We start from the raw sequence: 18,714 nt of genomic DNA, 5'->3' as shown, positions 1-18,714 counted from the left end.
AGGACTATAAACTATATTTAGCTAATTACAATTAAGGAATTGCTAACAACATGGGGGCATCCAGAAAAGTTTGCCATGGGCTCATGTTGGAGCTGAATCTGGAGTGCGGGTCGAGATATTGAGAAGTGAGGAGGGAGGGCATTTCAGGTATGGCCAGCCTAAGCAAAAGCATGGATCTTAGGCCAATCAACTCATTTCCCTGAGCTTGCTTCCTCATTAATAAAAGCTGGGGAATAATAATGTTTGTGTTACCTCTCCCAGGAGTCGTGGACTTGTGCTTTGTAAATCTTTAAGCTCTTTGGAAATATGAATTGTCAGTGATTGAACTCAGTATTAGAAAATACACATTTTGGTCCTGACTCTCTAATGCATTGTGTAGTCTTAAATTCCTTCATGTTTCTTGGATCTCGGTTCTCTTAATTGTAGAATTGGGCTAGATGGTCTTTTAAAGACTTGTTCCTTCAAGGTCTGGGATTATGATTAAATTCAGAGAGGAGAACCCTAGGAGCATTGGATTTTGAACAGGAGATGACTTGAGAGGCCGTGTAGGCCAAGCCTCTCATTTTATAGATGAGCATACTGAAGGCAGAGAGGCGAATTGACTTTTTTTCCAAGGTCACAGAGGCAGGAAGTGTCCTAACTGGGATCTGAACCAAGCCCAGCCAGTCCAGCTCCAAATCCAGCCCTCTGTCCCCCCAGTTCTTGCCTCATGAAGGGACCTTCTTTATTTGAGGTGGTGTGAGTTTGAAAGGCCTAGGTGTTCTCAGGCAAGTGTTTCTTCTCTTTCCCTCCCCCAACCCCCCAAGTAGAGGCCAGCAATGGAAGTCCGTCCCTTAAAGACGATAAGAAATTTGGTTGTGTGGTCTGGCCCTTTCTGCCTATCTCTCCCCACCCCCATCCCTGACCACATCCTCCCCTAGTTGTGCCTGTCAGAGAGTTCTCATTCCCACCCAAGGTTGGGCAAAATCAGTCTGACACCTGGATCCTGGTCTTTCACCCAGAAATCAATAGCTGAGCCTTTTATGGGAACTTAGCCCCAGATAACAGGAAAGCGGGTTTAAAAAAAAAATAAGTCCCATCAGCCTCTTGGTGCAAAGGCAGCTGGATCCCAATCTTTTGATAATCTGAGATGATAAGAGGCAGCCAGACAGAGAGAGTCCAGGCTGCTGAGAGTCCTTGAACTGACCGTGCCAATTCTAACCCTCCTGCCCTCTGTACTCACCCAGACAGGGGAGGGACTTAATGCACACAGCTGCCGGACTGCCTGGTATGTATGGAGTGACATAGATGGACAGTGGACATACCAGCAATAGGTTTTCTGTTTTCTTTTCTTTCCCGAGAAGTGGGGATAGATTTCCATCGAACCATCCCCATTCTCTTGTCTGGTCTCCTCTCCCTTGTGACCAAGGACACACAGTTTTCAGATGACTTGTCAGGGCTAGCAATATCCCCCGTGGCTGGGAAACAGATGGAATCATTTTAGCCTTGATGAGAATTGAACTTCCAGCCTTGGTTTTCTGGACATTCTTCTCAACCTAGGATCATAAGAGTTGGAAGGGACCTACAATGGTCATCTAGTCCAACTCCCTCATTTTACAGATGAGGAAACTCAAAGCCCAGGGGAGGGAAAGAGACTTGTCTAAGGTCACCCAAGGAGCAAGTGACCAAGCCAGCTTTTGGAGCCTGTGTTCTTTCCAGCCCTTCCAACAATGCCTGATTGCAAACCATCTCAAAGGACTGACTCCCTTCCTCATCCCCAGCCCTGCCCTTACCACAGAGGGGACTTTGGAGAGGGAAAGAGTCGGGAAAGGGGTTGGAATTTGGTGGTGGGAGCTAACAGCCTGTCAAAGAGCAAGTGTTTGTTGCTGGCAGACTTTGACCCTGGCTAGTTTAAGAGGGAAGCAGGAGGCTCTTTTATCTGATTTCAGAGCTGATGTAGAGCAGAGGCAGATAGGGAAAGGGGGGAGTGAGTGGTGGGGGTGGGGACGGCCGCTTAGGGAGCTGGGAAAAGCAGTCCAGGTTGCACCTGGTACTGGCCTGTTTTGATAAAAAGTTGATAGGGTCGATAACACTGAGCAGCTTCAGTAACCACTGTTCTCGTGGGCACATAGGAAAGCTTTCCCCGTGATGGATACAAATCAATATGCCATCCACTTTGATTTATAGCTAAAAATAATAGGACTTTTATATGGCATGATTGATTTATTTGATGTTAATCATTGGGCTTATCGCTGGTATTAATAATCTGAAATGCTGGTGACGTCACCTCTGGGCGTACTTTCTGGGTGCCCATCGATTGGGGCCACTGTGGTTATCAACCCTGCGATGTAAAGGCAAACATGTACTTTGGGCACTAATCTGTCCCACTGTCATATGCACATAGGCTTATCGGCAGCATCTCTAACAGCAGTTAATAAGAGAAAAATAATTGTTATCAAGTTGCTAGGCATACACCACCCACGGAGCAAGGCCCAGGAGCAGTGTTTAGAGAGGCGTCCACCAGGTCCCTGGGTGAGGCGGGAGGGGCGATTACTATGCTAGTTACAGTTATTAACAGCAACCGTCATAATTATTACTATTACTGCTATGAATCAAAGAGGCCGAAAAGTTCTCGAAATAGAGGCAGCCATGTGGCCACTGTGTTCGTCCCTTCTGCCCTCCCTCCCCCTTGGGCTTCTTCCAAAGGCTCAGCCTGGCCAGTCTTCTCCCTTCTTTCCTGGTGGCACATAGGAGCTGGCCATTGAATTAAGGCCTGAAGAATCATAAATCTGGAGTTGAAATCCCCTGTTGACAAAGGGGAATGGTGAAGATGTCCCGGGGGCAGGGGGGATCTGGGACTGGGGGAGGGGAGATTCTTGGAGATGATGAGGAAATGTTGCTGAAAGGCCCTGTGCCGCCTCACCCCTCAGTTCAGGAGCAGGAAAAGTGACTGTGTTTTTATCTCAACAGAAATAGAGACGCAGGAAGACCCAGAGGGCCCTAAGGAGCTAGAAGAGCAAGTGTCTGACCGAGGTCGGGAAGAGGCCAGCCCGTGGAATGGGCCAGGTAACCAGCCCTCTGATCTTCATCTCTCCCTCTCCCATCCCCTCCCCACCATCCCTTCATCTAGCAAGAGCCTGTTTTGGTACAGGGCAGTGCCCATCAAGAGTCTGATATATGATGGTGGGGACATGCTGAGAAGACCTTGGTTTCCTCTAAAGGAATTCCTTCAAGTATTGCAGGATTTGAGATACCCTCTTCTTAGTCTGGTCCTTGCAGAACTCATTCTCTATAGTGTTTTCGCTTCCTCCTTCCTCTACCCAGCCCACCCTTGCTTTTTCTTTCTTTTTCTTTTCCCTTTTGCCCAGTCTTTCTCCTTGTCCCTCTCTTTCTCTCGCTCTCCTTTTCTCCCTCCTTCTCCCTCTCCCTCTCTCTTTCCTTTTCCCTTTCCCTCTTCTTCCTTTCTCTTAGTTCAGGGATTTTTAACATTTTGTGACATGGACCCCCTTGACAGTTTGGTGAATAATATTTTATTCTCAGAATAATATTTTGAAATGCATAAAATGCATAGATTATAAAGAAAACCAATTATAATGAAATAAAAATGCAAATTCCACCACCTCCCCCAATCCAAGTTCACAAGCTCCCTGAAAACTAGTCTTGGACCTTGGTACAGACCCAGGTAAAGAACTTCTGGCCTAGAATCTCCCTTCCTCTCTCTCCTTTCTTCTCTCCTTCCCTCTCCCTTATCTCTGTCTTTCTCTGTCTGTGTTTTCTCTCTCAACCCTGATACTCTCACCCTTGTTTCTGTCTCCTTCAGTCAGGATCCTGCTTTCTCTTATGCTCTCTTCTTATCATTCAGTATCCTTTTTTCTCTCTTCTTAGGTAGGGTTAGGAGTTAGTCTTTGGACCATAGCAAGAGTTACATTCCACTATCTGAAACACACCAGCATATCTTCTATGACTTCAGGGAGGTCCCATAACCAGGTACACGAAGGGTCTTGGAAATGAAACCCTTGAATCCTGTCTCTCTCCTAAGACCTAGGATTCCAAGGAAAATACCATGAGACCAAAAAAAGTCCTGTCTGTCTGAGTTGTATCCCAAAGTACAGTGGAGAAAAGCTAAGCCCTCACTCAGATACTCCCAATGGTAGGATGGCCAGACCAGGATGGCTATGGTATCAGCAATCATCCCACTATAATGGTACTCCTTGGCATACTCTAGAGAGGTCTATCTTCATTCTGTTGTGTCTTGGGCACCTTCCTTCCCTTTTTACAAATCTGGAACCAGAAGCATAGGGGAAGGTAGGTACCACTGAAGAGAGAAGAAAGGGGGCTGTGTGTGTAATCTGGGATGAAAGGGTGAATGGTTGGATAAAGGGTTAGACAGTTAGGAGTCCATTCATTCAGTGACTTTTTCCTGTGGACAAAGCCTGGCATTGGGTACTTGGAAGATACAGAGATGAACAAGCCATGGTTCTTCCATTCCAAGAGCTTGCCATGATGAAGGGGGGAAATACAATAGTGGCGTGGAATAAGATCTTCACACAAACAACAGATAAATATTGACACAATGGGAAAAGTGCTAGTTTTTTTAGTAAAAGGATGATGGTATAAATCCTGACTCTGTCACTCATTACCTAGAGAACTTTGGTCACATCACTTAACTGTCTCTAGGCCTCAGTTTCCTCCTGTGTAAAGCAAAGGGTCAGAGGAGATGACCTTCAAGTTCCTTCTTTTTCAAAAACAGCAATCCAGTGAACTTGACAAGTGCTGTTCAGGGAGGTACAAAGAAAGTGCTCTGGGATTCAGAGGAGGGGGAGCATCTACCTCTCCAACTAGGAGCAATGGCAAAGGTGGTGTTTGAGTTAGGCCTTCCAGGTAAAGCAGGATTTGAACAGGACAGAGTTTTTCTGAGAAAAGGAACAGTGTAAGCAGAGTAGGGGTGTTCTGAGGAGGGTAAGAGACACAGTCCTGGGTGCTGCAAATATCATTGGTATCAATCCTCAATTAGTTTAAATGCAAAGAAAATAAAAGGAGACACCTTCAGAGAAGGCTGTGAGGGGACCCACACAGAACATGGGCTGAGGAAGGTTGGGCTATATTTAGGTTTCTGAACCCATGTTTTTCTTTGTGTTTATGTCTGCAAGGTGCTTCGATCTGTAGAGATTTCACCTGGTGGAGGCATTTGGGCAAGGGTCATTTTGAAAGAAGCATTGGTGTCACTTTGGAGGAAATGAGGAGATGGGTTATTTCACATTGCCTGGTGCAGAGACCAAGACCAAATGCTTCTCCTCTGTCATGACTGATGACATCTCTTCCCTCTGAATTAGAGCTGGAAGTCTGTGGCTTTGATCAGGGCTGGCTCTTGAGGACAGTAGCTTTGGGGCACTGGGAAAGCCCAGAGGAAGATATCAGAAGGAACCCAGTTGGCCTCCCCTAGCTAACTTCTTGGCTCTCTATGATGAGAGAGGGTGTCCACACAGTTGACTAGACTGGGGCCTGGGGCAACCTTTGTTCTGAGTCCTGTCATTTGGGGGGAAACCAGCCTTCTGTCTATATTGTATCAGTATTTCAGGGATGCATGATTGTGTCCATGTATATCAATCAACAAACATTTATTAAAAGTCTGCTTTGTGCCAGGCGCTGGGTCCAGTGAACTAAGACAAAAGTGAACCAGCCCCTGTCCTCAGGATGTTCATATTCTCTCAAGGGAGCTTTGCAAAACTTAAAGCACTGTGTACATAATTGTATTAGGTGATTCATTGATTAACATGATAATCATCATGAGCAATGGCTGAAAATTCCCTTCCTCAGTGACCAAGTCAGGGTTGAAATTCTCTGGACTTGGCTAGGCTGGTCCTAAGGTGACGGACACAGAATCTGGTCCACTACTAAACCCAGGTAGGACCTCACTTTTCAAGATTATGCCCAATATTGAGGACCCAGGGTTATCACCATACCATGACAGAGTAAGACTTTAGTGGAGAAATGTACCCATCATAGGACAGGAAATCTGTATCTGAAATACCCAGCCCCAGTGGAGGGATACTCAGAGTCAGAACAAATTGGGTATGAGATAACCTTATAGAGGGGTCTAGGAAAAAAAACGTGCAGTTTAGGTTCCTTGGAGAAATCCAAGTGTGGCTAGAAATACTTTGGGGGGCTTCCTGATAGCTCAGGGCAGAAGCCCCGGAAAGGGGCTGGGTATATTATGCACTCCTGGGTTCCCTTATTCACCAGATCCAATGACCATCTGTAAGAGAGAGGACATTTAGTCCTGTCCCTCATTTTTTCAGATAAGGAAATGGGCCTAGAGGTTAAATGACTTGTCTGAGGTCACACAGATAAGCATCAAAGATAGGACTTGGACCCATGCCCTCTGTCTTCTGAGTCAATGTTCATTGCATTGTGTTACACTTCCCTCTTGGCTGATGGTTGACAAGGAAGGTAGAAAGTGAAGGAGAGTGAAAACCATGGTCCACAAAGGAGGAAGAGTGTGTAGTGGTAATAGTGGTAGTGGTAGTGGTAGTGGTAGAGGTAGTAGTAGCAGCCCCAATTATAGTAATAGTAATTAATAATAATAGCCATCAATAGCCTTTATATTTTGCTTTAAAGTTTGCAAATAACTTTGCATATCCCATCTTATTTGATGTGTGAAGAGAGAACTGGAAAAAGGGATCACAGTGTACCCCAGAAAATTCACACATGTGGGGTGGATCGGGAAGAGATTGGAGATGCCAGTTTTGAGAATTGTCTCTCAGTTTGGATTATTTCACCCCCTGCTCTATGAGCACAAGCAGGAATCGACCACATCACACTTTTCTCTTTTTCCTTCGGAATTCATGGCTATATGGGAATTTCTAGCAGTTGTCCAGGACAAATACATGGTGCTACTCAACATGTAGTAAGGATACGGGTCTTGCTAAAAGACCCTGTTATTGTCTCTTCTTGGTCCCCCTTTTCTCTGCTTGGAGCAGAGGTTCTGGGCCCAGACCTGTGAATTCACTAGGTAATGGAGAATCTTCTCTTTTTGGTTGGGTCTTAAGAAACTCCGCCCCACGCCTGCCAAGTGACACCATAGTATCTATTTCTCCTTCTCATGACACTTTGTATCTTCAGAGATGTCCGCTGCAAAGGGGAGCAGCTTCCCCTGACATAGGTACCAGGACTATCTTCTAGTCCCCTTGGGAGCTGGGCACCCTAAGTCTGGGTATGGGTTATCCCACATCTATAGAAAAGCAACCAGAATAAGGAAGTACCCTTCTTATTACCACTCTCTGCTTCCATAAGTACCATTAGGGATGTGAGGAGTCATGGGTAAGTTTGTGTTCAGCCCTTGTTCTCCCATCTCTGCCCCCTTGCCTAGACATTTCCTCAGTGATCCTAAGGCACCTCCCCCCTCACTTCAGTCTTCTCCAGGAAAGGAAACAGGCTCCAGGCATAACTGATAACACTGGCCCTTCCGGGATGGGCTGACAGGAAATATCTTGGGCCTCCCATGTCTAATCTGCCTCTCTCTGCTCCCTCCTTCCCTACTTCTTGGACCCCAATGACCATTATGGGAGGCGGGGGAAGGGAACATAGGCTGACTCAGCAAAACCTTCCAAACTGCCTGGCCATCCACTGGCCAGTCTAGCTAACAGCCAATGTGTCTGGTGGCCCCTCTACCAACTGCTATTCAGCCCAATGGTCATCTGGTCATGGTCTCAATTTCCTACCTTTAGCCAATAAATTTTAATTTACTTTTGGTGAGCAAGGTAGCCTTGGGACGTCCCTGGGATTCTTACCACAGAAGTGGACAGTGAAGGACAAAAGACCAGTGGATCCACCAGCTAACATTCACCAAATCTACCCTTGCCCTTTGAGTGAAGCAAAATCCTTCCTCTCCCCCATTTACCTCCATAGGAGGCAATGTCTGTGTCATTCAATAAACATTTATTAAGTGGTATTAAGGGCCAGGAACTATGCTAGGTTCTGGAGGTTTCCAAAGAAATAGTTCCTGTCCTCAGGGAGCTTCCATTCAATCCAGATAACAAAATATTCATAAATACAAAACAAGTATTAGATAACTTTGAGGGGGAAGGAGTTGGTCTCAACCCTTCCCACTTTATGAATAGTCCCACTGATTTCCCTTCCATTGACCATATAACTAAGTCCATCTGATACGTGGTCCGATGACCAGTCATCCCTAAGGTGGGCAGGCATAATAGCTTCCATTTGTCGAGCAATTGAAAGGTTTATAAACCACTTTCCCAGCAACGACTCTAAGGAGTAGGTGTGACACTTCCCCCCTTTTAAATATAGAGAACCTGAGGCTCAGAGGAATGGAATTTGCCTTGGATTTTCTAACTAGTATCAGAGGCAGGGTTTGAATTCATGGCCCTTGACCCCCAAATCACAGGAGCTCTTTCCTCTGTTCCATATTGCCATCATTTAATCAGTCCCCCAAGCATATATTATGCTCCTATCATATACTCAAGCCTGTGCTACCATGTTCTCCTGCAGACAGAAAAAAGACGTTGTCCCCGTTCTCAAGACACAGCTTAGTTGAGAAGGCAAGACTGACGTGATATGATATTGAGGTATAGAAGACATTCTATGTAAATACCTGCTTAATTGTGTGGTTTGGATGGTGAGAGAGAAGGCAAATGTGTTGCATAGAGAGCAGGCCTCAAAGCCAGGGTCCAAGTCCCACATCAGATACACATCCTGGTGATGTGACCCATGTCAGGGCACCCAGCCTTTCAGTGGTATGGGCAATTCCCCTAGAGTATGAGTTTCAGAACAGTTAATGATCTGTATTGATAGGAGGATACTCTCTGGGAGCTCCAAATACCCATGAAATCATAGGTCTGGACCAAAAAGGGGGTGGGGGAGATGTAGAAATGCTATGGGAGAAGAGAGAAAAAGATCAGTGCTTCAGGGAAGACTTCAGGGAGGAGGTAGGCCGACCTGGAGCTCTAATGATGAGTAGAATTTGAAGAAACAGTGAGTGGTTGGAGAACAGGGTATGCCAGGGAAAAGGGATGATCTGAAAGGCACCAGTGCCAAGGTGGGGTCTAGATGTAAACGACATAAGGCATAATGAACTGTCCCTATCTTGCCAGTAGAGGAGAAGACCCATTTAACTTACTTCCAGGACACTGAGATAAATCCTAATGAGATTTTCCTTAAATCCAGACATAGCCTTGGTGATGCCAGGTGTCCCTCTGAGCTGTGACCCTGACCCCTTCCTTCCCTGAGGTCTTGCTCTATGTAGTCACACTCCAATGATTGGTGGGTTTTTCTGGGGAGGAATGACTGCTTATGAAATACAGACCACCTGCTCATTTCTCTGACCAGAACCTTCTTCTCCTTGGCTCACTTTTCACCCTCTTCCAGAGGGAGTCTGGAAATGCAGGGCCAGGAGGAGACTGGCCATGGAATTCCTATTTCCCTACCACAGTCATGAGGGGCAGTGAGAGAAACACACAAATGTGGGGATAACAGCTGCTGGGGAAGGGGGTTAGAAGGACAGAAGGGCTTTTTTGGTTGAGATCAGCAAGGACCAGAGGTACTCTTTGTTATCAGTGACAAATGTTACAACCATGAGCTGCTGTTTATGGGACTGGCAGGGTCTCTGACCATAAGCAATTACTTAGAATCATAGAATGTCAGAGCTTGGAAGGGACATTTGAGTTCATCTAGTCTAGCCCCTATACTTGACAGATGAGGAAACTGACGCCATAAGTGGCAAAGGGATTTGCCCATGGGTGCCAACCAGCGACATGTTGATTACCGGGTCTGGGGGCAAACTCCTGAGCACTGAGAATGTGGCATGGCCGAGTGGAAATAACTCATATATTGGACACAAAAGAGTTTGAATCCCTACTCTGTTACTTACTAACTGTATGCCTGTGGTCATTTTTTTTTCTTGCGTGGGCCTCTGGTCCTTTGTTAAATGAAGGTTGGACTAGATATACCTGAGGTCCTTTCCAGTTCTTAACATTCTACGATGCTAAGGGACAGAACCAGAAATAAAAGCCGAGTATCTTAACTCTCAGGTCAATATTTTATGTCTTACACCCTGCTAACTTGGAGGGATAGAAGCTTGATGAAGGAAACTCTTTGGAAGAGGAGAGGGGCAATGGGTTAGACCAGCTTTTTTATCAACAGTTCCAAAAGAAAACAGTTTTGTTTTTCCAAATTGCTAGGAAGGAAAAAGAATGGGACATGCTGTTGGGTTTTTAGGTACTCCCCCAGCTTAGGAACTTAAGATTCCCATTGTTCCCTACCCCCTTGGACCAGCATGGAGTTTTAGGATTGGCAAGGATCACAGTGGGCTTGGCTTGTTTGCTGCTAGCATGTGGTTTCCCCCACAACCACTTCTTTTTTGGATCAGTGAGGGTTATTTTATTTTATTTTTTAGGAGTTATTTGCATTCTTTATGGAAAAGAGATTTTTATTATCGGCTGCTCCCAGCCCATCGCTGTTCTGGTAATTGGAGTGATATTAATTTCTGTGTGGTAGGGAGTTGATGGCAGCCCCGCGATGCCAGTCCGATAGGCTGTTCCTCTCACACTAACCGCGGTGATAGGCGTTCTATCAGCCTTCTTGCAGGCGCTGCACTTATCAGGAATGGGCCTGGCAAAAAACTTTGAGCAGCCTGAATTTTCTTTTTATCTCTCAGGATCCGCTGTATGTCAGCAATGGCAGCTGTGAAGATGTAATATGGAGGGCAGGCAGGGAGGGAAAGAGAAAGAGAGGGAGGGCCACAGCCCCCAGAATGCTTTGCCAGAGCCAAGACTCCTAGAACATCCTCTGCTGGGTCTCTGTCCCAGAGACAATGCCAGGGTTAATCCGAGTACGTGGGGGAATTCTAAGGGGGCGGTGGGGGGGGAGGAGGAATCCCTCTCTCCCTGCCCCCCTCCCCCTTCTCATCTCTATTGGCTGAACCCTCTTTGGCGTTGATCCCTATCGTTCTTACAGTAACAAACCACTCACTTTGGCATTTTTAGCACACGTACACATAGTTCTTACCCTCCCTAATGACTCACTCTCTTTGGCTCTGTGGACTGATGAGAGCCAAGTCAATAAATCTCGGGGCTTGGAAGTGGGCTAACAATTCCAACTCTGCCACTGTCTGGTCCTGTGACCTTAGGCAAGTGACTTGACTTAGTTTCCTTATCTGTAAGATGGGGAGAATAATGCCCTACCCTACCTCACAAGGATGTTGTGAGGATCAAATGAGATCATGGATATAGAAGTACTTTAAGAAAGTTGGGATGTAAGATGCAAATATTTTAATAATTTTTCTTACCAAAAAAAAAAAAAGCAAAGACCTTCCATAATTATTCTGTGCACATATCATGTTTAATTAAAATGGTCCAGTGTGAATCTTAGATCAGAAGACACTGAGGTCTTCTCCATATTAAAGGGGGGGGGTGGTGGTGGTGTTTTGGGTATGGTTGTTTTCAAGAGTGCTGCTGAGTACAAGAGAGATGTTCCTGCTGTCCTGTCCAGCTGGCCCTGTCCTAAGACCAAAGCTGGATCCCGATACAGGAGGTCTACAAAACTCAGTTCTTCCATAGGCTCTTTGACAAGCTATCGACCCCATAAGGATCTTAACCCCCTTTTGCAATGATTTAGAATATGTTCAGTCTGCCCCACAAAATCTCATACCTGATCCTATGCCAAGAGTTCATAGACACCCCAGCTCTGGAGTCCTTTAGAAATCCTCATCTTACAAATGTGGAAATCCAGGTTTATAAAGGGATATGTCTTGTTCATTATCATCTAGGTAGCAAGGTTCAGTCAGGATTTGAACCAAGGTTCCTGGTCTCTGAATCGAGTGGGTTTCCTGTTACTCTGTTCTGTCTACCAGCCTTCCACTCAAAACATCTCCAGGGCAAGAAGACTCCTGTCAAGTATACTTGTTGAATATTTCTCATGTACCAAACTCTGTGCTAGGAACTATGGGACATTGAAAAGACAGATTAGAATCATAGACTTAGTTGGAAGGTCAAACTCAATCAGGAATGCTCCAACCTTCTTATTTTACAGAGGAGAAAGCTGAGTCCTATAGGGATGAAAGAGAGGTCAGAGAGCAAAGCTTTGAGTCATAGCGTGGAGAGAGTATTGACTTTGGAATTGAAGAACCCATATTAAAATCTCACCCCTTCCACTTATCTATGTGACCTTGGGCAAGTCTTTTCATCCTTTTTGGTCTGTCTTAGTTTTCTCTGCTATTGAATGGGGAGAACCCAGGACATCAGAAGATGAGCCTCTCAGGTTGAGGGACTAGTGGGCTGTGGTCCATGGGGTCATGAAGAATGGGACATAACTGAATAAGTCATGGGAGGAGCATTAGACCAAATGTTCTCTAAGGCCCCTTCCAGTCCAAAGTCCATGATCCTGTAACTGGGCTGCTTTACCTCCCAATCCAGCCTTCCTTCCATTGAAACATTCTCCATTCTGGAAGAACTCACATTTCTAGTTTCTCACTCTACAGAAACAATTGGGGGGCAAGACAAAATGGCGGAGGGTCAGGAATGAGATTGCTTGGAGTAGATTGTAGATGTTCTGGGTGTTCAAAGAAGAATCACTGCCCTAGGGATAGGTCAGTGATTAGTGCAATTCATGGATTTCCTGAAGTAGCTTCATATTTTTGAATTCTGTACAATTCTTGGGTTATAAGTATATAAAACATGGTCATTAGTTCCAGCCCAATGCAAGTGTGCAATGCAAATCCAAATACTTTGATACTTCAGAGGATTCTTCATTCTTACTAACCCAGCCTTGTGAATTGCCAGAGCTGGCTCTTCAGTTCCTCACACCTCTTGTATCTGCTCCAGGCAGGTAGGGTTTTTCTTCTACTGCTAGGTATGAGTTCAGGTCTCCTGGCTTCCTTTAAGTCTCATCTAAAGTCCTACTGTCTACCAGAAGCCTTTTCCTGTCTTGGTGCCTTCCTTCCAAGGCTAACCCCAGTTTGCCCTGACTAGATCTTACTTGGATGAAGTTGTTTTCATGTTGTCTCTCTCATTAGACTTTAAGCTTCTTGAGGGCAGGGACTGTGGTGGAGGGGGTGGAGGTGGGGTTTTGTTGGGGGGGACATTTTTTGGTATCCCTAATGCTTACTTAACAAAGTCCCCGGCACATAGTAGGCCCTCAATAAATGCTGATTGATTAATTGACTAATGATGGTAACTAATTTCTTTAGCTTTCTTTTTTCTTTCTTTCTTCCTTCCTTCTTTCCTTCCTTCCTTCCTTCCTTCCTTCCTTCCTTCCTTCCTTCCTTCCTTCCTTCCTTCCTTTCCATTCCTTCCCTGTCCCTCTCCCCCCTCTCTCTCCCTCTCCCTCACCCTTTTCCTTTTCCTTTCTTTTTTTTTTTTAAAGCAGTTGGGATTAAGTAACTTGCTTGAGGTTATACGGCCAGGTGTTTCTGAGTGGGTGCTAAGTGTCTGAGCCCAGATTCGATCCCCAGGTCATCCCGACACTGGAGCCGGTGCTCTTACTCACTGTGCTACCTGGCCGCCCCTCTTTTTCCTTTCTTTTCCTTTATTCTAAATGCTTTCCTTACAGCAGAGGCAGTGTGAGATGGTGGAAAGAGTGCTGGGCCTACAGTCAGGAAGGCCTTGGTTCTGATTCTGTCTTTGACACTTAACCTTTGTGTCCCTAGGCAACTCCCCAGGCCTTATCTACTAAGTTGAATGGGGAGTTCCTTAGTTCCCTACCCTGAAGAAATCCTTTCCTTATTCTTATATATTACTCACACTCCTCCTATGGGAGAAGTAGTGCATAAGGATTATAATTCCCATTTTACAGATGAGAAAATTGAGACCCAGAGACACGGAGAGAGCTGTCCAGGGACACAAAGCTAGTGTCAGAGCCAGGACTCATACGCAGCTTTCTTCTGACCCCAAGGTCACAGGGTTTAGTCCACTCCACCATGCAAAGTAGAGCAACTTCTCTTCTCTCTCTTTTGACATTTCCCAACCCAGCCTAACTCCAATGGGCCCTTGCCACCATGTTGTTTCCTGTTCTCAGTAGCCCTAGCTTTTGATCAAGAAGATGATAGCTCATTGGAGAACCTATCTTTTGAAATACAGGTCAACTCCCTTCATAACAAATGAAATCTCTCCAGGCCTCACTTGATAACCCACTTATTTCTAGTAAAATTCAGTATATAATTGAACTCTAGTGCTGCCAAGAATTAGAATTTGGATCCTTCACTGCCATTGTGGAATTTGACCTGAGGACAGTATAAGGAAGGATATTTTGCTTCTCTTCCTGACTTGGTAGTAGGGAAATCTCAAGCTGTAGGCTCATAGCAAAAGCTCCTGGGTCTTTAAAGGTACAACTCCCTCATTTTAAGATAAGGTAACTGAGGCCCAGAGGGGTTAAGTACCTATACAGGTGGGAAGTGACAGGGCCAGGATTCCAACTTACAGCCTCTGATCCCACATTCAACACTGGTTCCTGTCCATCCTCATTTCAAATGAGTGGTGATGGGACACTAAGGAAGAAAGAAGTGAATCCATATCCCAGAACCCATGGGGTGGGAAATGTACATGGAGGAAACTGCAAACAGCATGACTGCTGAGCAGTGATCTGTGCTGTGAGGTCTCTGATTAGGAGCAGGGACCATTTCTTGTTTCTTGGTACACAGTAGGTGCTTACTAAGTGTTTGTTGAACAAATGAATGAATGTCTCTCTAACCTTGCCCTTCCTCCTGCCCTTCAACTTTTCCCTCCTCCCCTCACCACCGCCCCCAATACATACATCAAATTCCAATAAGCCTTTCTGCCCACATTAGGTACTAGGAGACTCTTTTTAAACCCTGGTAATCCCTAAGGTTTAATTCTCCTTTGCCCTAGTAAATTGTCTTTCCTTCTCTAGAAATAATTAACTGGAATTTATTCTTCTTCTCCTTCTCCTTCTCCCTGGCCTCTCTGTCACATTCATCAGTGGATATGTTTCTTTAGTCCAGCCTTTAGAGAAGGGGGAACCTGCTCCCAGTCCCCTGGGCCTTTCTGAGTTCTTGGACCATGAGGGTTCCATGGGTCACCATTCCATTTCTGACTCGCAGGCTGTAGGGTGAGTTAAAATGGCCTTGACTGATCCCTGGTGGGTATATTGCTTTTTGAGAGGGGCAGAGGGCATGGGGTGAGATAGGCATAGAGCTAAAAGTCACATGCTTCAGTTGTAGGGCAATCCTGACTCTGTATTCACCCCATGCTAAGTCCCCTCTCCCCCTTGCTGTTCTGTCCCCGTCTTCTAATCTCGATTTTCCTGACAGAGCCTCACCACCTCCTCTGCCCCCGCCTGGGCACCCAAGTGGCCAGGGCACAGAGGGCAGAGGCAGAGGGGTAGGGGCTGTCCCTTGCTCTAGCTACATGAAATGCAAACTGAATTTGAAAGGGGGAGGAAGGGGTGGGAGGGGAGAAGAAAAAGTATTTTTTATCTTTGAAATGACCTTGTTCGCTGGAGGGGGCTGGCTGCTTAAAATTCTGATATGCAAATCACTGATAGCTATAATCTATAATCCTCAACTTGGGAGCATTTAGAGATGGAGCCTGCCACATTTACCTCGTCTTTCAGAGGCGAAATTTTCTGCATATCAAAATGTGCTGGGCCCTTTGACTCCTTCCCAGCCTGGCTCTGTATTTATGAGCCATAAGAAAACTAGAGTAAAACAAATCATCCATTTATAATTAAAGGAAGACCTGGGACTGCAGGGGAGATGCAGGGAGCTGGGCTTCTACTCCAGGTCAGGCAGGGCTGGAGTAGAGAAAAGAAGCACCCCGAGCATATGATCAGAGGACCAAGGTCAGAGGACCTCAATGCCAATCCTGGACCCTGTTCTTCATTAGCTGACTGACTCACTTTGGTCCAGTTACCTCCCTTCTCTGGGTAAAATGGAGGGATATTGCTATGTGATGTTCCCCAAGAATCTTCCCACCTCTCCATTCTATGAGCCATGGTCCTATAGGGCATCAAGGGCTCTGGGCTAGTGCTTAGGAGAGCTGGGCTGTGTCTCATTCCGACTCTGGCCCTGGTCTACCTCAATGACCTTGGTTCTATTCCTTCTTAGCTCTGGGCCTCAGTTTCCTTGCACATCAAATAAGAATAATAATGCCTACCTTACAGGAATATTGTGAGGAAGATGCAGGTGTAAAAATTCAGTACAATAAAGATTTATGACGCGTCTGCTATGTGCCAAGCACATAGTAGGTGATAAAAAGGTCAACCTACCCTCAAGGAGCCTTTGTCCTGGGGACATGGTGTCCCAGAAGTCTTATGTAAGCTTCAATAGCTTAAATGATTTTCAAACGGCCTAAAACTTTGGAGATATCCTGTGTGTGTGTGTGTGTGTGTGTGTGTGTGTGTGTGTGTGTGTGTGTGTGTGTGTGTGAGAACATTTAGAACTGAAGGGAGGAGAAGGGAATCAGGAAAGGAAGGAGGAGGTGGCGTCCAGGCCCAGTTATAAAGGAAGGGATTCCCACAAGCAGATGAGGAGACCAGTGTATATTCCAATCTGAGAAGGATAGCCCATGAAAAGGCCTAGAGTTAGGAGAGAGTATATCATGCTGGTGGATATTTAGTAGAACAATTTGGCTTGGAACATAAAGGGAATGAAGAAGAAGACTGGAGAGGCAGGCATAGTACTAGATTGTGCAGGGCTTTGAATGCCAGGTTGAAAGTTAAAGAAGACTGAAAAAAAAACATTTTTTATTGATAACTTTGATTTTTTTTTAACATTTCCCAATATACACCCTTCCTTTCCCCTCCTGTAGAACCATCCCTTATAACAAAGAATAAAAAATAAGAGGGAAACAAGTTCAGCAAAATGTATCAACAAATCCCTCAGCAGTGGGGATGGATAGCACTGAGCTGTCTACACTCTCCCCACCTTAATCCTCCCTGTTACAGCGGTGGAGATCTGCAAACCAGCCATCCAGAACCCAAGGTGTCATCTGTGACCAGAGCACAGAGTAATTCTTTGTAGTATAGGGAGGCATCAAACTTTCCATCTCAGTTCCATGCCCTTAACTGGTCCATCCTTTGATGTGAAACCATCTTCACTGGTCCTGGCTGGGGAAGAGCCCTATGCCAGTAGTTTCAATTCAACGTAGATGAATTCAGTGAGTCCTTATTAAATGCCTACTATGTGCAAGAAGGTGACAGCTCCTGCCTTCAGGAAGCTTACATTCTATTTTATGGTTGATAGGTACTTTTCTCCCTTGCCAGCCTTCTCCACCCCTTCCCTCTGCCTGGCATTGTCAAGCACCAAGAATTGAGGCAGGGTCCAACTGGCCATCATTCCATTCCTGCAGCTGATTGGCTCCTCAGTGTCTCATCTGCCAGCAGAAGCGCCATATTGGACACTGGCCAACGCCAGGCCTGTATCGATTGTACTAAAGACTGCAGTGCCACAGTTGTAATTTAGTGCTGGGAACTGAGGTGGCGGGTTCCGAGAGGCTCAATAATTAGCCTATTTAAGGAGGAGAGGGATGGAGAGGGGAAGACAGAAGACTGGTGGTGTTCCAAAGGTTAGGAAGGAAAATGCCCTTTCTCCCTGTCTTATCCCACCCTCAAAAAAAAAAAAAAAAGGCTAGTGAACTGATGGCCCCAGGACCTCTGGTGTTCAGCATCACACTCCAACATTTTCTCCCTTCCTGTTGTTTGGTTTCTGAACTTCCCTTCTGATGGAAAGAATGAGGCTTTGAAAATATATCTGTTAGTTTCCTGGTTTGGGGGGTGTGGGGCAAGGTAGAGGGTGTGGAGAAAGGAGAGTGTTGGTTTCCTTGGGGGCAGGGGTTTGAGGTCCCTCAAGGGCCAAATTGTTAGAAGGCCCAAGTTTTAGACTTGGATTTGCCCCCAAACTGACCTCCTCTTGACCTCCTCAGTTCCTGGAAATCATGCCAGAGCAGAAGGAGCTCATTGGAGCTGGGTTGGAGGACCATGGTTGAATCTCTTCCCCTCTCCTGGCCTCAGTCGCCTCCATCTGTCAAATGAAGAGGCCGGATTAATTAGGTGATCTCTGAGTTCTCTTCCAGCTGGAAGTTTATGTGCAGTCGGTCTTTCTGGATGAATTAGCACTGGCCAGAAACGTAACTGCAGAAACATGTGCCTTGTTAGAAAGAACAATGGATTTGGAGTCAGGAAGCCCAAGCTCCGGTCTTGGCCTCCAACTCTTACTTGGCTATTATCTTGTCAGTTTTCTGACTCTTTGTTTCTCCATCCATAAAACAGGGATAAAAATCCTTTTACTGTGTGGCACACTTGGTTGTTATGGGGTGTGTGATTTGTGAATTTTAAAGTGCTCTATTAACTATTATTAACTATCATAATAGACTGGAAATTAAAATCTGGCCTCAGGTAGCCCTGGGCAAGTCACTTAACCTCTGCCTGCCTCAGTTTCCTCCTCTATAAAACAGGGATAATAATAGCAGCTACCTCCCAGAGATGCTGAGATTAAAATGAGATGTTTGTAAAGGGCTTTTTGAATGCTAGCTATTATTATTACTCTTTGCAGCCTAAAGCCAAGTGGAAGAAAAGGTGAGATGAGTGGTTGTGCCTTTGCCTTAATGTTCTCTTCTTCCAGTCACAGGATTTAAAGCAGGAGCTGAGTCCAACACCCTAGTTTTACAAATGAGGAAACTGAGGCCCAGAAAGGGGTGAGGGTGACTTGCCCAGGTAATGAGTAACCCAGGAAGAAAAGGAGGCATAGGGGAGGTAAGAGCTACACCA

General features: G+C 45.7%; 1 protein-coding gene across 1 annotated transcript in view; it reads left to right on the top strand.

Moving 5' to 3' along the window:
* Positions 1–18,714, top strand: part of ZFPM1 (zinc finger protein, FOG family member 1) — a 195,694-nt gene that overhangs the window by 86,059 nt on the left and 90,921 nt on the right. Inside the window, exon 3 of the mRNA XM_069085576.1 lies at positions 2,950–3,045. Within this exon, the coding sequence (XP_068941677.1) occupies positions 2,950–3,045 (96 nt within the window). The remainder of the gene's footprint in view (positions 1–2,949; positions 3,046–18,714) is intronic.

The sequence above is a fragment of the Petaurus breviceps genome, unplaced genomic scaffold (assembly GCF_028583685.1).
Source record: "Petaurus breviceps papuanus isolate PSGF00001 unplaced genomic scaffold, PetGlider_PUasm1.0 176, whole genome shotgun sequence".
In the NCBI taxonomy this organism is placed as follows: Eukaryota; Metazoa; Chordata; class Mammalia; order Diprotodontia; family Petauridae; genus Petaurus; species Petaurus breviceps.
This window is presented reverse-complemented; position numbering and strand designations above follow the sequence as displayed.